Source organism: Talpa occidentalis, unplaced genomic scaffold (genome assembly GCF_014898055.3).
Source record: "Talpa occidentalis isolate TD23 unplaced genomic scaffold, MPIMG_talOcc4v2.1 talOcc4.9, whole genome shotgun sequence".
NCBI lineage: Eukaryota > Metazoa > Chordata > Mammalia > Eulipotyphla > Talpidae > Talpa > Talpa occidentalis.
The window spans coordinates 16080223-16099186 of record NW_023605305.1 but is presented as its reverse complement, the minus strand read 5'-3'; the positions used below and the strand labels follow the sequence as shown (position 1 = coordinate 16099186).

General features: G+C 38.2%; 1 protein-coding gene across 4 annotated transcripts in view; it reads left to right on the top strand.

Moving 5' to 3' along the window:
- EYA3 (EYA transcriptional coactivator and phosphatase 3) overlaps positions 1-18964 on the top strand; it is a 96478-nt gene that overhangs the window by 67765 nt on the left and 9749 nt on the right. For all 4 annotated transcript variants that reach the window (XM_037500614.2, XM_037500616.2, XM_054691583.1 and 1 more), the window contains 8 exons: positions 2473-2558; positions 5816-5999; positions 8052-8191; positions 9653-9736; positions 11283-11372; positions 13433-13491; positions 15989-16149; positions 18238-18352. In XM_037500614.2, coding sequence (XP_037356511.1) covers positions 2473-2558; positions 5816-5999; positions 8052-8191; positions 9653-9736; positions 11283-11372; positions 13433-13491; positions 15989-16149; positions 18238-18352 — 919 coding nt within the window. The remainder of the gene's footprint in view (positions 1-2472; positions 2559-5815; positions 6000-8051; positions 8192-9652; positions 9737-11282; positions 11373-13432; positions 13492-15988; positions 16150-18237; positions 18353-18964) is intronic.

The following is an 18964-nucleotide window of genomic DNA, read 5'->3' as shown; positions in this document are numbered from 1 at the left end:
CTTAGTACCTCCTCTTAGGAAAAAGGAGTTAAACCACAGCAGAGAAGAAGGTGTATATTTATGGGGGAAAAAGACTATCTGTATTTTCTTTCATTTAGTAGTTGGTTTAAGAAAGTAAGCACTGAAGAGTATTTTAGTTCTCCTGGGGATGGAATTATAGTAGAAAAGAAAATCTCCCTGAATAGTCATGAAGTTTGATCCCTTATCAGGGTAGTAGATTAAGAACTGGGGGTTCAATTCATCATCTTGACTTAGCTCCATAACTGTAGACAAATTAACTCTCTTTTGTCCTAGGTTATTCATCTGAAAGCCAGGGTTGCAGCAGTAGGTGTTCCTTTTAATTTATCTTATTCTCCTCTAGACTTTATTCTATGCAGAGTACTGTTGGGGAAAGGATAAAAATTCTCTGATTTTGACCAGCACACTCAAGTTTTTGCTGCATTTGTTCACCTGCCTTGTTCTAATGAGGTTTTCCTGTTAACTTTTCCTCTAGAGGACTTTGTTGCTATGGGATAGTCAAATAGTCAAGTCTACCTGATGTCCTTATGGTGTGTGTGACTGTAGTAGGAACCATGTCAAAGAATGCTTATAAAGAGAGGAGTTCAAGATCAGTATATTGTCCACTTGTCCAAAAGTCACTGTGAAACAGGGGCATGAAGGGCAAAAGGGCAGCAAGGCAGTAGGTTGGATGGAAGGATGGAATGGCCAGCTGCCTGCCTGGGCTCTCAGACCAGAGACCCAAAAGGCCAAAAATCAAAACCAAGGGCTATAGCCTAATAAACCAAGGGCTGTAGCCTAATAAAAGGCAGTGCCCAATAAGAGGATCAGGCTCCAGGAACAACAGTCATGGGGTTTATTTTACAAACAGGGGAAACAAAGGGCTTACTATATCCACAGGTGGCCAGCTGCCTCACCCAGATAGCATCAGTGATGGTCGCCAATAACCAGGAGTGCTGGACAGCACTGGCCAGTAGTGATGGTCACTACTGGTCCTACAGATGTGGTGTCAGAGACACCCAGTGTTAACAGCTCTTTGTGAATTGTCGGGTTATACCAACAACAAACAGCACTTGGAGACACCAGGCCCAGAGCCTCTGGGGCTCCTTTCAGGCAATGTCAGGAACAAGACCAAAGGTCCAGTCTGACAGAAGTCTTAGGCTTCTCTTCCCTCCTTAGTGATTGGCTGCTGGATCCTTCTTTTCCTCTTTCTTTGGAGGCCAGGAACAGAATCTTCCCCTTCTTCTTCCTTTGGAGGCTGGAACCATCTTCTTTTCTCCAGGTGCTGGTGTCTGTCTTTTCTTCAGAGGCTGGCATCAGCAGCTCTCCTTCAGGGGCTGGCACCGTCTCCCTCTCAGCTCCCTCCAACCCTGGCTTACATCCTCTCTCAGGGTGCCCACCCACAAGTCTGATTGGGCCATTTTTCGATCCCGTGGCTGATTGGACCATTTACCTATCAGCCCATAGCACCTGATTGGTCCATTCCACAATCCAGGAAGTGCTCTTTACATAAAAGGGCTCAGAGGAGCAACTGCCCCAACTGACTTGTGGTGAGAGGGTAGGTCCTGGTAACAAAAGTCTGATTGGACCATTTAGCTCATAGCAGGAAGTACACTGTTACATAAATGGTCTCTGAAGAGCACCTGCCTCAACTGACAAAAAGGCAGTTACTGGGTTCTGAGAAGCATTTGCCACAAATGACTGGTGGTGAAGCAGCAGGGTGAAAGAACCTCACTGCTCATGCTGCCTCCTACTGCTAAGGTGGCTGGGTTCTGGTAACAACTGTAGCAAATACTAGTTACTGAGATTTGGACTGAAGGCCTGTTAGAATCTGGTAGCAGGAAATTAAAAACTTAACAAGGCAGGCAGCCTATGTAGCATATAGTATACACTTTTACCCAGACAGAATAATATTGAATATTTTTTTAGTTTTTTCAGTCTCATTGGTAAAGTCATTAAATACTAGGTTATGGTGCTTGTTGATCACCATTAACAATCCATTGTTTAAATAGATCCTAAGAAACAATACCAAGCACTTAGAATTTGAAAGACTAGCTCTGTTTCTTAAGATAATTATGTTCATCAGGAAAGGTGGAATTTGGGGCAAGTGACAGATAATCACAGTGTAGGATTTACCAGAGCCCCTGTTGTTTCTACTGATCTGTCAGTAGGTCCTACTGCAGGTGAGTCATTTTTCAACTGCTGGAAGAGATGGATTGATTTGGTTTAACTTCTGATTTTGTTAGTGCATTGTTTATGTAAGAAGAGTTGAGGACTTTAGTTGAAATAGAAAAATGTCTGAACTGTTTTTCTAATCAAGGTATGGCATGCAAAAGAGCAAAACCAGTATTTGTTTCCTTTGTCAATTTTCTTTATCTCCTTGTAGATCTGTTTACTTAAGATACAGTATATATTCAATTTCTTCTAGCCTTTTACATAGTATACTTAATATCGTTTGTATTCTCAATTCCATAGCTTCAAGCACAAATGCCAGCCTGATATCTACTTCTTCTACTATTGCCAATATTCCAGCAGCAGCAGTTTCCAGCGTCTCAAACCAGGTATAGTAATACTTTTGTTCATTCTATTTGATGTTTCATCTACTTTGCTCTTCCTCTTTTCTTTTTATGGTCAATATGCCAATCTAACCAATTTCTGGATGACCAATTTCTGGTGTATTTTCTCAGGCTTTCATCTAGTTTCCCTCATTCTTCTACTAAGACTCCGAATGTTAAGATTATAGCTGCTCCCTCATCTACTATATCTACTCCTTTCCCTGTCCTCTAGGGAAATTATCCTTTAGGGTAGGGCCTTATTCTTTATATTCCCAGAGTTCAGAAAAATGTCTGGCACACACATTAAAGGCACATAATAAATATTTGTGGGATGTGTAAATCTCCACTTTTTGTTTAGCCACCCCGGTTTAGTTTTGATCACAGTTCTACTAACTCTTCATGCTTAGAACATCTTCAGTGTTTTAAGGTTTTTTTGTTTTTGTTGTTTTCTCTGAAGCTGTTAATATTATCAACCCTGGCTCCACAGATTTTTTTTTCTCCTGACTGTAATTAACATTCTGGTTCGTATTTTATGTTTGACTTTTTTTGTATTTGTCCATTCTTTTAATTCACAAATATTTATGGAATTCTTACTGTGTGCTTGGTACTCTTCAAGGTACTGTCTCTCTTTCATTGCTTTTCCTTTTGATCCTGTCTTCTATCATGAACAGACTTTGTTTGGTTTTCTACATGATTAGTACTTCTTCCCTAGGAATGTTTAATCGCTCTCAGAATAAATATTTATTGTCTTTAAAATGAAGATTCTATTGCTTAACCTAGATAAGCCTGATAACTACAGGCTTCCTGCTGATTGATGGACACATTTTTTTAAAAATCCTGCTGTTTCCTTAAGTTCTAAGGTTAATCAAAACCACTCTTGCATTTCACTCTGCTGTTTTCTTGTCTTCCAAAACAAAAACCACTTTTCCCAAAGACTTCTTGATTCTTATCATTAACACCAATTTTTAATAAACCTCAGTCTAATAAGACCACACCAGTCATCTTTGGTTTTGTTCTCTCACCTAATACTTCCTTCTTCATTTTTGTGAGCAGTTACTTGTTTCGGTTTTATTCCCCTTTATTCCTGAATTACCACATTTTACTGCTCATCTCTGATTTTCCCATTTGTCCATTTTCTAAAACACTATTTTCTCTAAATCCCACTTTTTATCATGTCACTGAACTGCTCAGACCTTTTGCATTTTTGTTGGTTTAAATTTGATAATCTCCATTTCTTACCCCACATAAACTCTACACTGTTGCCTATAGACTCTAAGTGATACTCCTTAACCAGTCATCAAGTCCTGCAAAGAGCTTATGTTTCAGTCAAATTCAATATCTCTGTGCCTTTAATTAAACCTTTTTAAGGTCTATCCATGTTCTTAACTGCTCTGCCTATTTAGCTCAGAAAAACTCACCACACTCTTCATTGATAGTTTTCTTCCTCTGTGTCCCACTCCTTTGACATATAATTTATTGTCATTATGTTGGACTTTTTTTTTTTTTTTTTTGGGTCTTCTCTCCTGGTAGATTTTTAACTTCCTTGAGTTCAGCTTTTCTGGTTTATTCTTTAATATTCCATACATACACACACGTTGTGAATTATATTTGGCTTATGGTAGATCCTGCATACTCTTTATAAGTAATTGGTAATTTAGTAATTGGTAATCAATCTATAAGTAATTTAGATCAATAAGTTTCTTCCTCCTTATCACCAGCATTAGTATCAATGGAAAATTTTAAAGTTTTTTTTTTAGATTGATTTATTTATGCATACAAGAGCTGGGGTGCAGGCCGGAGGTGCAAGGGGTGAGAGGATTCACCAGAGACAGAGTGGGGAGCAGAACAGGCAGATCTGCTGAAATCCCCTGCTGAGGGGAGCAGTGGGCAAGACAAGAAAGGTCTGCTGTGCCATGTGGGTCACCTCCCTGGGAGATCAAAACACTGGGGTTAGCATCATAGTGCTGAGACTTAACCCTTGTGCCACCAGGGCGGCCCCACAATGGAAAATTCTATTTATTTATTTATTTTAAGATTTATTTATTTATACAAGCACTGGGGTACAGTAAGAAGCGCTGGAGGGTGAGAGAATTCACCAGAGCCAGAGCGGAGAACAGAACAGGCAGACTGACGAAGTGCACTGCTGAAGGAAGAAGTGGGCGGCAGAAGAGGTCTGCGTGCCATGTGGGACCCTCGCCCAGTGGCCGGGGATCAAACCAGCGCTGCAGAGGCTGCGGGCAGCTTCACAACCCAGTGCTCAACCGCTGTGCCACCGGGGAGGCCCAGTGGAAAATTTTAAAGCTCTGCATCATACCCATTTATTTTTGCAGCTTTATTAAGATACTGTTTGGCATAAATAAACTGCACAGATTAAAAATGTATAATTTGTTAAGTTTTGACCTGTCTCCATGAAACCACCAAAAGTTTCCCCTATATTTAAAAGAAACTTTACTTCTACAGGAAATTTGCTGTTTTATTTATTTATTTGTTTGTTTAGTTTAAAGATTTAGTCATTCATGCATCCAAGAACCGGGGTACAGCCCAGATGTGCGGGAGGGTGAGAGGATTCACCAGAGACAGAGCGAGGAACAGAATGGGCAGACTGACTGAAACACACTGCTGAGGGGAGCAGCAGGCAAGACAGGAGAGGTCCGCCTCGCCATGTGGATATCTTGCCAGCTGGCTGGGATGAAACCCACACTGCAAAGGCTGCAGACAACCCCACAATGCTGCGCTCAACTGCCTGAGCCATCAGGCAGGCCTGAAACTTGATGTTTTAAATAGAAAAAGACAATCAATTTTTAAACTGGAAAACTTTAATGTAGGATATTCATTTTTTTTAATCTTTCCTTAGAAGCACTACCATCAAATGCCATAGTTTGTAAAACTTCTTGAAGTATAGAATCTTTCCTTCAAAAATTCCATGCAGAAATATATGCAGAAGTTTAGTACCTACATAAAGTAGAAAAAAGAGCTATTGTAGAAGAAAAAGAGGTGTATGTAGAGCACACAGGAACTTTTCCTCTCAGCTTTCCCCTCGTTCCAATGATGGCCTCCGAGGCATCTCCTCTGGACTGTTAAGTTTCCACAAAATGAATTTTGAAAATCATGGGTTTAGGTGGAAGACAAATAGGTAAATGAGAAGTTAAATAAATGTTTTAGAAATATAAGTAAGAGGGACATGTGAGGCCTATGTGTTAAAAATTAATGTTATGATCTTTTTAAGTGTCTTATTTACCTCTCTTATTCCCTTTGGCCTACAGGACTATCCCACCTATACTATCCTTGGCCAGAGTCAGTACCAGACCTGCTATCCCAGCTCCAGCTTTGGAGTCACAGGCCAGACTAACAGTGATGCTGAGAGTACCACATTAGCAGCAGCCTCATACCAGACAGAGAAGTCTAGTGTTATGGTCCCCACACCTGCAGCACAGAGACTTTCCTCTGGTAAGCACTGGGGCTTATAAAGACTTTGACTTAAAGGTAGTACCAACAGGTGATGGTGAAGATTATTCTGTTTTGGGCTCAGTCACTATAAACCATGCAATAAAGAAACCCTCACTTTTTCTTTCAGGTGAGGGCTATTTTAATATTGGTGCAGCTCTTAATGAACCATTGGCTCACTGAATATAACACCTGATACTGTGAACAGAAACGTACCAAGAATGTCTCCTCCCACTCTGCCCTTCCTGTGGCTTTAATAAGCTTTTTATAGGGAACTTGAGAAGTTTGAAAGTTTTGTAAAAATTGGAAGACTGGTTTTAGCCTGTGTATATTTTAGATGTACTAAGACCTCAGAGCAGTGGTTCTTAACTTTTTCTGTGCGGTGGAGCTTTAAGTTTCTGAGGAAAACTGTGGTCCTTTGCTCCTTTGCCCCCTATGTTGAACATATAAAATTCAAACTACAAATTTGGGATGTTAAGAGCTTTGAAATGTATAAATGAATTATGATGTCCAGGTTTAAAAAACACCCTGACACAAAGACTTTGTACACATTTAATAGACATATGCATACACTTTTCATCTTTATTTTTCACGAAAATTTGATAGTTCCTGTAACTTGAGGAAGGACTGTTTATCATCAGCACTCATGTATTTTTTTTTTAAAGATTTATTTATTTATTTATACAAGCACTGGGTACAGTCAGAAGTGCAGGAGGGTCAGAGAATTCACCAGAGCCAGAGGGGAGAGTAGAGCAGGCAGATTGACGAGGTACACTGCTGAGGGGAGCAGCGGGCGTGGCAGGGGAGGTCTGAACGCCATGTGGGACCCTTCGCCCAGCGGCCGGGGATCAAACAGGCGCTGCAGAGGCTGCGGGCAGCTTCGCAACCCAGTGCTCAACCGCTGCGCCACCGGGGAGGCCCATTCATGTATTTTTTTAAAAGTATTCTACCATCAGCAAAAGCAGTTTTCTGTGCATCTTTTACCAGTCTTCTAAGTAAATTGTCATACTTGACATTTATTTAACTTGTCATTCTTGAAATTTATTTAACTTGTGAATTCATTTCTCAGTATTGTTTTTATAACAATTTTAGCTTTTTTTTTAACAATTTTAGCTTTTTACTAAAGGACATTCTAAAACAGACTGAAGTTGTCAGCCATCTTCAACAGTTAACAACTCATTAGCAATCTTGTTTCAACTATATTTCATCTAAGTCCCTCCCTGAATTCCAGGTATCTTATCTCTAAAGGATAAATACTTGTTAACATAATTATAGTGCCATTATCCCACCCAAAATAATTTAGCAATAATTTCTTAATATCATAAAATACCAAAAGTTTTCATATTTATTTCCAATTTTCTCAAATGGTAGGAATTTTGTCTTTCTTTTACAGTTTTGTTTAAACTAAGGTCCAAATAAAATCCATATATTAGGAGTAGTGGATATGCTTATCTCACTGGAAACTGGATTGTTTATCCCATACCATTTCCCAGTGTGGTTTTTGCCAATTACATGTTTGGTATTTATTATGGCGATTAGATGTCCTGCTGCCTTCTGTATTTTGTTGTAATATGGTAACTGAATCTAGAGCAGTTGTCTTCAATTAGAGGTAATTTTGCTGCATCCCATTCCCTCCCCATTCCAGGGACATTTGGCAAAGTATGGGAACGTTTTTTGTTTTCACACTACATGGGTAGTGCTACTGGCATGTAGTGGGTAGAGGCCAAGGATACTGCTTAGCAAATATAGCCTGCATTGCATAGGACATCCTTCATAACAAAAACTTACCTGACCCAAAACATCAATTGTGCCAGGTTAAGAAACTGATCTAGAAGTTTGATTAGATTCGTGTTCTTTGGTATTTTGTTCTTTGACAGAACAAATTCATGGCAGGCATATGTGTTTCACCTCTGTGATATTAGGAGCTATTGATATTCAGTGTGTAGGTCTACATTCACAAATTGCTTGGGAAAAAATTGGTTTTCCAGTCTTTATTCCTGTTCCTGCTCTGGTCTTAGAGCTAACTACTGTCAATACATATCTCATTTTTTCCAGGAGACCCTTCTGCAAGCCCATCTTTGTCCCAGAGTACACCAAGTAAAGATGCTGATGATCAGTCCAGGAAAAATATGACTGGCAAAAACCGGGGCAAGAGGAAAGCTGATGCCAGCTCTTCCCAGGACAGTGAATTGGAAGTATGGGAAGAAACTCATTTGAGTTAACTATTTAGTTTTTTCTCATTTCTTAAGTTTATCAAGTGTATATCTGAAATTCATGAAGATAATCTCATTCTGTGTTATGTGCTCTTTGATTCCAGGGCAAAAGAAACTGAAATGGCCTAGTGAAAAGAGAAATGTGGAAAATAGGTTTTTTCTATTCCTAGACGTACCATATTGCTTTCCATTTTTCACCAAAAGCATTGAAATTTTTTTTCAAAATCTAGTTAGCTAGTGGCTTCTTTTTAGGGAAAGAACAGACTATTCCCTATAATTACAGAAGAGAACAGAAGGAACAGTGCATCATATTCCAAAAGTGAAGAGTGTCACAGTGTCATACTGTTCTCCATTTTAAAATCTTAAAGTGAAATGAGAGGACTGTGGTGCTTTAGTCCAACTTTCTGTGAAACATGCAACCAGATCTGGTAACTTATTAATGAGATTGGCATGCATTCTGTGGCTAAGCATTGTATGCATTTCTTAGGGTCATACATTTTGCTTCATTATCAAAGACTAGGAAGTCATACAAAATGCTAATTTTAATAATAGTGAAGTTTTTTAAGCCTTTTGTTTTCCAGTTTCAATTTTTCTGTAATGTGTTCACTTAATAAGGGAGAATGACTTGATTTAAAAATGAGTCCTTTGTTAGATATTCTTAAGACATAGGTAAATTGAGACTGTTTTGAGCCTCTTTGTTCCTAGCAGAAAAAGGGAAGGAAATAATTCTAAAGTCCTGATATATTTCTTGTGGAAACCTGCGAACTCATTTTTTTTATTGGGGTATAATGTTGGGATGTTTTTTGTTATTGATTCAACCTCCTTTCTGGTTACAGGCCTATTCGAAATTTTTGAAATTTTTTCTTGAGTTAGTTTTGGCACTTTGTGTATTTCTAAGAATAGATCCATTTCATTTAAATAATACTGTCCCCATTTTCATTTCTGATTTTAGTAATTTAGATCTTCTCTCTTTTCATTCATAGTAAATCTAGCTGAAAGTTGTCGATTTTTAATTCTTTTTCAAAGTATCAACTTTTGGTTTTGATTATTTTCTCTATTATTTTTCTGTTCTCTTTTTTAAAATCTCTAATCTTTATTTTTTCCCACCTTCTGGATTTGGGTTTGGTTTACTCTTTTCTAATTCCTTAAAGTGTACAATTATGAGATCTTTTTTACTATATGTATTTACATCTATAAATGTCCCTTTTAGTACTACTTTTGCCGCAACCCATAGGGTTTGGTATGTTGCATTTTCATTTTTATTCATCTGAAGTTATTTTCTAATTTCACTTGTGATTTGTTCTTTGATTCTTTGATTAAGATTGTGTTGTTTAATTTTCATGTACTTGTGAATTTTCTAGTTCTCCTTTTTGTTGATTTCTTGTTTCAGTCTATTGTTTTTAGAAAAGATGCTCACTCATTTTTTGTATTTTCCTCCTTCAGCGGGTATTTCTGTGGGACTTGGATGAAACTATCATCATCTTCCATTCCCTTCTTACTGGATCCTATGCCCAGAAGTATGGAAAGGTAATTTGAATCTTTTTTCCTTTATTGTTACTGACCCTCTCTTGACTATGTGGGCAAAAATCCAAAGTCACTTTCTCTGCTACCTCTGTTTTATCCTATTGGTTTTTCACTTCCCACGTTTTCACTTCTCACACTTCCCACATTTGCCTGATGGCTTGTGCTAGGCTGGGTTTGTGGTCAGACACAGTTGATGATAAAGCTAAAGACTAGACCTAGGATCAGTGCAAAAGCTGAATGTATTCAGGAGTGGTATTTTGTAAGACTTAAGTATGGAATGAGGCTAAAAATAGAATGGAGTCTCAGGATTATGTATTCTAAAGACTGATTGTTATCTCTTTATCACTTCTAAAACCCAAACTAAGGATTTTATTTAGCTGAATATGTGCCAGATATATGTAAATAAATACAGATAAAATATAATTTTTTTTTAAATTACATACCTTCTTTAACTATATCAAACAGAATTTGACTTGTTTTAGACAACAGTTTTGATAGAAGACTGAGCTAATGTTGAGATTAAGGTGAGTATTTCTATACTAAGTTATTTCCAGGCTCTTGTTCTTCAATATCTGTGAATACATTTTTTAAGAATATCTGCTTCCTGGGCCTCCCTGGTGGCACAAGGAGTTAAGCACAGCACTATGAAGCTATCCGCAGCCACTGCAGTATAAGTTCGATTCCCGGCCAGGGGGGTGACCCACATGGCGCAGCAGACCTCTCCTGTCGCACCAGTTGCTCCCCTCAGCAGTGTGTTTCAGTCAGTCTACCTGTTCTGTTCCCCACTCTATCTCTGGTGAGTCCTCTCACCCCCTACATCTCTGGCCTGTACCCCAGCTCTTGTATGCATTAATAAATAAATCTTTAAAAAAAAAAAAAGAATATCTGTTTCCTTTGCTCTCATAGTACTCCCAATTATTTATTATTTTCACTAACAACAGGCTTTTAGTATCTAGGCTGGCAAGTTGACGTTAAGTTCCTAAGCTGTATAAGAAAGTATATAAATAAAAGCATACAACTATAAGGCCTGAGGTTCATTTTAAAGCACAAAGTGCTTGATTTTCCAGCAAATATTTTGACTCTTCAGGCTTTGATTACTTAGTTCCTGATTGTTAAGACTGTCAGATAACTGACTGGATATTAAATGCTCTGCCATGTGTGTTGGCAGTGGGAGGAGGGTGTGGGCAGTGAAGATAATGGGAGTGGATATAAACAGCAACAATATTTTAGCAATAGTTAGAATTTCCCTTGAAACAGGGAATTTTCCCCAAAATTTAATTTTTAAAATGGGTTTTCTAATTCTCCCCTCCTACGTCTTGAAATATTTAACTGCCTGCAACCTTCTGTTGCACAACCACTGATTCTCATAACTATGAATGAAATTGCATCAGTAATAGAAGCTCTGTTGTGTTGTTTAATTTTCACATTTTCATATTTGTAAAATATGTGTTGTTTTGATGTTGACTCCAAATAATTTTTAAAAATTTAAAGATAAGAATCAGTGTTGTGAGTACCAAGTGAAGCAAAATTCCCTCTTACTGTCTTCCAGGACCCAACAGTAGTGATTGGCTCAGGTTTAACAATGGAAGAGATGATTTTTGAAGTGGCTGATACACATCTTTTTTTCAATGACTTAGAGGTAAGCATTTTAAATTGTTTATGTGCTTTAGTGAAACATTCTGTTTAATATCTATGTATTGAGCCTGTCCTTGTATTTAGAGGAAGGGTGGTGAGACAGGGGTGGGGATGGAGAGACTAGCTGGCCACTTGGGATTAGAGTCTTGCAGGAATCGTGTCTCGGTTAGGTCCCTACACAGTCTTGGTTTTCTCCTTCAGTTTTTGTTGGGCCATTTGGAAGTAATCTAGCTTTAGAAAAAATGCCCACGCATCAGGCAAAACACTAATACATAACCCAGTGTTTCAGTATTTTCATCTGTCTTCAACTATATATATGAAGTGGGTTTGATTATTTGTCCCAATTATATTTTGACTCTTCTTCAGTTTTACCTTCTTAAAGATAGTCTCTTGATGTGTCAGATCTATTATAAGTGACTGCTTAAGTTATTGCATTTTATGCATAATCATTTTCCATATTTAGGCTACCTTAGATGTCCAAAATCATTTTATAGTTAGGTATAAGGAAGACTAAGAAACACTGAGAGCTTCTTGGTGGAATTTTTTGAATTTGACATTTGAATTCACCTTTGAGGTAACCATGGTAGAGTGGAAAGAGTACAAGATTGAGAGTCAGAAAAGCAAACTGTGGGTCCCAAGTTAGAAAAGTTATCTCCCCATGCTAGACCCCTGTCATGCAGTTATCCTACACAAGGAACTAATAATAGTTCTATCTGGGGAATGAACTGCATTACTGGGACACAGAAGTGGAAAGGAGCAGATTCGTCACTTCTTGTCTTTTCAAATTTTGAACTGTATACTACATAAATTGCCTACTTTTTTTAATAGTGAAAATCTTAAAGTAAAGTAAGATAGTATTTTATAAACAGATGAAGTGATCCTGTTTCTTTTTAAATACAATGTAGTTTTACTCAATAGACAGTTCTCAAAAAACTAGACACTAAACTCCAGTACTTTTTGTCTTAAGTTCCACAGTGCTTTAATCTTCCCTCAACTTATCCTGTTGATAAGTTAGAACATCACAGTTTTTATTCAGCAGACATTTATTGAAAACCTACTATGTGCCAGTAATTATTGCCAAATTGTATTTGTAATGATTTTCTAGACATAGTCCTCACTCAGGACTGAAAGTTCTGTGAAGAATTTGACCTGAATGTGTTCCTGCCCCCCAGGTCAGTGGTTCTCAACTTTAGGGGGCATAAGAATCACCTGGGGAGCTTGTTAAAAATGAAGATTCTAGGACTTCACTCCCAGAAATCCTGACTTAAGTAGGTCTGGGGTGGACCCAAGAATATGCATTTTTAAAAAACTTCCCCAGAGGATTCTGATGCAGGTGGACATCACAGTGCTTCCCTAGATAGTGCCAGAGGAGTGACTGTCAGAGTTAGGTAGCGGGTGGCATTTGTAATAGTAGCATGGACTTGGCGGGAAGAACCTTAGATTCGAATCAGAAGACTCAGGTTCTTTCTTGTTTCTTTCTACTACTCGCCAGTTTTATAATCTTGGGCAGATCATTTCACCTGACTTTTAGAACATGAGGAGATTTGACCAGTATGACCTTTTCTAACTCCTACTAAACTTGAATTTGTAAATTTGTTTCAGTCATTCTTAGTTTTGATACCATTTTCTATAAACATCTGTTTTATGTACAAAAATGTGGTGGGGTATATGCGATGTGAAAGCACTACACTAGACTTGAGGGGTGCAAAGGAGCTTTTAGATATGGGGCCTGCCATTAGAACTTAGAGTGTAGTACAGGACAGACACCTGACAGTGTAAGGGAGCTTGTGCTTATATCTGTGAGCTGCTGGAGAAATGAATTATAGAAAGAAGAGCATAACTCCGCAAGGGTTGGGGTGGTCAAGGAAGATTTCATGAAGACTGTAAATCAAGCCATAAAAGAAGTTGGACAACAAGGGGGGTGAGAGTAAACCCCCTTGCATAAGCGAGATCATAAGGTATTTCATCATCCCACCATTTTTTGTGGTCTTTTTACAATATATCATGGTGATATAGCACTTCTACTCCTGGATTGAAACAGTGTCTGGTTTTGTCTCTTAACAGGAGTGTGACCAGGTGCATGTAGAAGATGTGGCTTCTGATGACAATGGCCAAGACTTGAGGTGATAAAAACAATGGTGTCTTAAACATCAATATGCCTGTTATGGATACAAGGTTTAGAGGAAAACAAAGATGAATAAGACATTGCCTAAACAGAGATCACAATGTACTAGAGAGACAGGGCATAGTTAACAGTGAGAGGCATTATGTGAGGTGACAGTAGAAAACATAATGGGACATTGGAAAGAAAAGTGGGTGTGGGAAGTGGGGTGACACCAACAGGGGAGCAATAGAATTTGAATAGGACATTGAAGAATGGGTAGCTATGATGGAAGTAAGAAAAAGCGTTCTAAAGCAAAGGATATACTGGTTTCTCTTTGGCTGTATTTTCAGTTGGAAAAATATGCTTCTAGACTGATTGGTATTAAATACAAATATACATCAGGAATTTTACCAAGGAAACTTAATTGTGAAGGTCTGATGGTATCAGAAAATAACCTTATGGAAGACAGTCGCAAATATAACAGTCAACGCTAAATCAAAGTGGTCTCAGTAGCAACTGCTTGCTTACTCTTTTCATTTTCTCTCTTGGTTACTGTGTTCTGGCCCAGTAGTCTTCACTAAGAAAGATCCAAAAGTTTATCTAACTTGTATTTAAAGACTTTAAAAAAAAATTGCCACATCTTTTCATGTTAATTTTTTTAAATGTTTCTTTTCATAGGCAAAAAGTCCGTCCCTTTTTTCTACCTAAAATTATGTATTTCTTCCATGAATTCTCAAGTATAGAGCAGAGCTGGACATAGCACTTAGTAAGGACCTCATCTGACAGTGCTGAGGATGAAAAGACTTTCCTTGAGCAGCATCTAGCCATAGGTTCCATTCCTATGAGATCTACTCGTCTCTTTTACTTAAAATCCTGGTCTAAAGTACTTATTATCTACCCTGAACCCTGATGTTTGTTTCTCTTATATGTGTGGCATACCAGTAATAACATATCTTAGTCTTGGCAGCTTTATTTCCTAAGAATCTCACACTCCAAACTCTATTTTGACTTGCAAATAAACCAAGTTGTCTCTAATTCTGTCGATCATTTGAAAATCTACTAATGAAGTAGTAACGCCTTCTAGCCTGAGTAACTATTATTAGTTACCTATTACTATATAACAAATTAACCCAAAATTTAGTAGCTTAATGTGTGGAGATTCCTCAACCTGCTAAAGATGGAGCTTCCATATGGTCCAGCAATTCCATTCCTAGGTATTTGCCCAAAGGCCACAGAAACATTAGGGCACCTGCACCCCTGTTTATAGCAGCACTATTTACAATAGCTAAGCTATGGAAACAACCCAAATGCCCAAAAACAGATGACTGGATCAAGAAGATGTGGTTTATATACACAATGGACTATTACTCAGCAATCAAAAAAGATAAACTCATGCAATTCGCAGCAACATGGATGGAGCTGGAAGGGATCATGCTCAGTGAAATAAGCCAGAAAGAAAGAGAAAAATACCAGATGGTCTCACTCAGCAGGAATTTAGAAAACTTAAATAAGGGACCAGGAAAAGACTGATTATAATAAAGTAAAAATCAAAATCAACAAACAACTATAAACCAGAGACATACTAGGGGGCGGGGGGAGAGTAGGATCAAAACGGGGGAGGAGGGGAATTGTGTGGGGACTATAACCAAGATGAAAATGCATACATTGTGCAAAAATGAAAAATGATGTAAAAATATATAAAATTTTAAAAATATTAATTAAAATTTTTTAAAAATTAGTAGCTTAAAACAAACATTTATCATCTCATAGTTCCTGTAGGTCAGGGACATAACATACAGTGCCTTAACTAGGTAGGTCTGAATCAGGGTCTCTGAGCTTGGATCAAGATAATTGTCTGGAGCAGTCATCCAAAGGCTTGCCTGGCAGTGGAAGCCCTCTCAAGTGTAACTGATAATAGCAGGCCTGAAATCTTTCCCACTTCTGCCTCTGCCTGGAGCAGCTGAGTGTTCTAATCTAACCCTGACGTCTTTCAGAACGAGTGGTCCAAAGTCTAATACCGTCACTTCCACCATATTCTGTTTATATTCAAAGCGTGGTCTGTACCCAAAGGGGACAGAACTAGAAGAAGGAATATCAAAGAATTTGAGGGCATATTTTTAAGCAAACACATTGACCCTTGGACTTAATAAAGCAGCTGACATGTCACAGAGGGAGAACATCTCTGTTATCTTACTACTGTCAGTATTTTGGGTTATTTCTGTCCATTATATTTTCATGAAAACATACCCTCTCTCAAGTCAGCCTTTAGGGGATACTGGTACTTGAATTGTTCCCACCTCTTTTTCCTTCCGTCTCCATCCTATCTTTGATGGAAGTGACAGTGAAATGGAGGACTAATGAAGGATCAACTCTGACCTTGCAGATTTAAGGAAAAGATACTTGAAGCTGTTTTCCTTGATGTCAAGTGCCAGGAATAGGCTGGAGAATCACAGGTGGCATTTGGCCAAAACCCCCATGCAGTATAGATTTTCATTATTGTCATCCTCTCTTTGCAGCAACTACAGTTTCTCAACAGATGGTTTCAGTGGCTCAGGAGGCAGTGGCAGCCATGGTTCCTCTGTCGGTGTCCAGGGAGGTGTGGACTGGATGAGGAAATTGGCTTTCCGCTACCGAAAAGTGAGAGAAATCTATGATAAACATAAAAGCAACGTGGGTGGTAAGTGTGGCATCCAGCCAATCTAATGTTCTGTTTCCTTCCAACTTCCTATTTTCTTCTCCAGGGATTCTTTACACACTCCTGGCAACCGCTTATGAATTTGTGCCGCAATAATATTGCAACATTTTTTTTAAAGGCGATTTGAATCTCAGCATTTCTTGTAGACTTCTCTTAGCATAACTTTGTAAAGACCTCTTGTTATTTTTAGACAGTAGATCGTTTTTTGACTTGTGTTTTATTCCAGAGTCACAGCTACTATCCAGACTATTTAATAGGGTGTCATATTTGTATAAACACATCAAGACAAGTCAGAACTAGTGACTAGGTAAATAGTGGATATAAAACAAGGTCCAGTATTATAGATTAGCAGTGTCCATATGCTTACAACTTGAAGGACCTTGGAAATTCTTTCTGCCCAGAAATAATCTCAAATGTTAGATAACATTATGTCTAAAATACATATAGAATTAATTCATTGGCCATAGATTGTTCAAATTAGAAAAGGAGGTGTTTAGAGAGCTAATCTAAATCCCTCTTGATATTTGAGAAAATTGATGGGTCTGTCATGAAGGTAGCAAGGACAGCTTACCCATAGCGTCATAGCAAGTTGCTTACCATACTATAGCTGGAATCCACATTTCCTAACTCTCTACCCAGAGTACCTATGAGAAATATTTAGCACTGTGAAATATCACTGTCTAGAGGTACATTACCCAGGTCAACAGAGCCTTCCTACCATGCCATACCACCATACACTGTGGTACAAAAAGTAAAAGATCAGTTTGTAGTTCATTCCTCTTAACACCACTCCAAAGCCAGATTAAAAATAATGGGCCTCAGGGCCTTGAAATCTAATTAACTCTTTTCAACCTCCTTCCTTTTTATTGCTGTTTTCATGATTCAAAGTCGGTACTCTCTATTTGGCAAGTCTCAGTCTTTGCTTGTCTTCTTTTGTCGATATATTAGCTTATCCTTTGTTGGTTTTCCTGTATACCGTAAGTGTCTGATCCTTTTTGTGCCCAATGAGTGCCTGAACTTGGTTTCCTGAAGAAAATGATATATAACCCTTTGTGAAAATCCCCTGAGTCTACAAACCAAAAGTCTGGAAGACAAATTAAAAGCAATGTTTTGTAAAATAGGAATTAACAAAAGTGTTGTGTCATAGTATTTGTTAAGCATATGACCTATAGGAACTGGTTTTATTTTGTCAGAAACATTAAGAAAGTCATGTAATTCTGGGCTTGCATTGTGAAACAGTCAATCTGAAAACAGATCATACATTCTTCTGCTCACAGAAATGCCTTCTGTTTTATGGAGCATTGGTAATAGAATGCAGGATTTCTCTACAGGGCCAAATTTATTCATTTGAATGTTAAAACTCACATATCTGACAGCATGTTCTCCTCAGGTGAACTCTCTTTTGTTTGGTGCTTAATTATTTTTTCTTATGCAGTGTTTTAGTCACTTATCAGGTGTTGTTGTTTCAAAAGTATCATACAAACAGATGAAACTTGAAACGTTGGTCATTCAACCTGGTATCTCAGGTTGATGTGTTCTGTATGGGGTGGAAGTAAAGTTGCTGTGGGAGCAGTGTATGAGGGGGAAAGACTTCTGAGACCAAGAGACATTACCTTACTGTATAAGGCCCCACTTCCTCCCTGGACTTTGGTTTCATTAGAGAGAGTAGAAATGCTGGGAACTCTTCCAGATTTACCACTCCCTGTTTCCCCCTTCAGCTCTTGCTGTCACAGTCAAAAACAGTGCTATTCAAAGTGTGATCCACTGGTCTACAAATTATGATACTGGTTGGTGAAAAATAGAATTTGCACCACAATCTAATCCCAGTGTTTCTGTCAGCAGATTTGCTCTGGTTGTGCCATCCCTAGCAAAACATTCTGATGAAGAAGTTCAAAAAGGAATTTTGAGGAGCACTACTCTAGGTTTTTGCCAAGAAGAAAAATATATTATTAATTCAGTATAAAATTTCAATGACTCACAATATTTCTGAATTGAATTTATAATTTGCTTCCTTGGTGTCAGCAAGGATAGGTTGTTAAATGATAGATGTGTCTGCTTTTATTCCCAAAGGTCTTCTCAGTCCCCAGAGAAAGGAAGCACTGCAGCGACTAAGAGCGGAAATTGAAGTTTTAACAGATTCCTGGTTAGGAACTGCATTGAAGTCCTTACTTCTCATCCAGTCCAGGTATGGAAATGGTTCTTTTACGGTCTCATCCTCTTGGAGTTATATTCTTTCCTACTTTAATCAAGGGTATTCCAATCCCCAAAAAGGATTTGGGGTAGAGGTGAGAGGAGTTTAAATGATACAGGGAACTATATGGGTTAGGTGGGAAGAAAGGTCATTTTATACTAACAGCACACCTTAGAGTTTTCAGAGAATATTTCTAGAGGAAACCTTTCTCCCCCTTACTTTTGCTCTCAGAATTAAAACTCAGTAACTCATAATCTTCAGCCCAACATATGGGTGACATCAAAGAATACATCTGTAGAAGACGCATCACAAATACCTAAGTACAGGAACCTCCAAGAAGGACTGTACCAAAATCCAGTCACAAAGTAAGGAGAGACAAAAGAAAAAGGGCATCTTAAGGAAATTTAAGCTTAAAGCTTAGACTGAGAAATAAATGCAGCACATCTACACCAGTATCCTTACTGCTCCCTCCCGGAAAAGCAGGAATTCCAGATCCATATCCTAGTAGAAAAATAGTAAAACTGACACCACGGGAAGGTAAAGGACATGTGAAGTTAATGTTGCTGTTGCATAAAAGACTTAATGATGACTTAAATCACGTCTCAT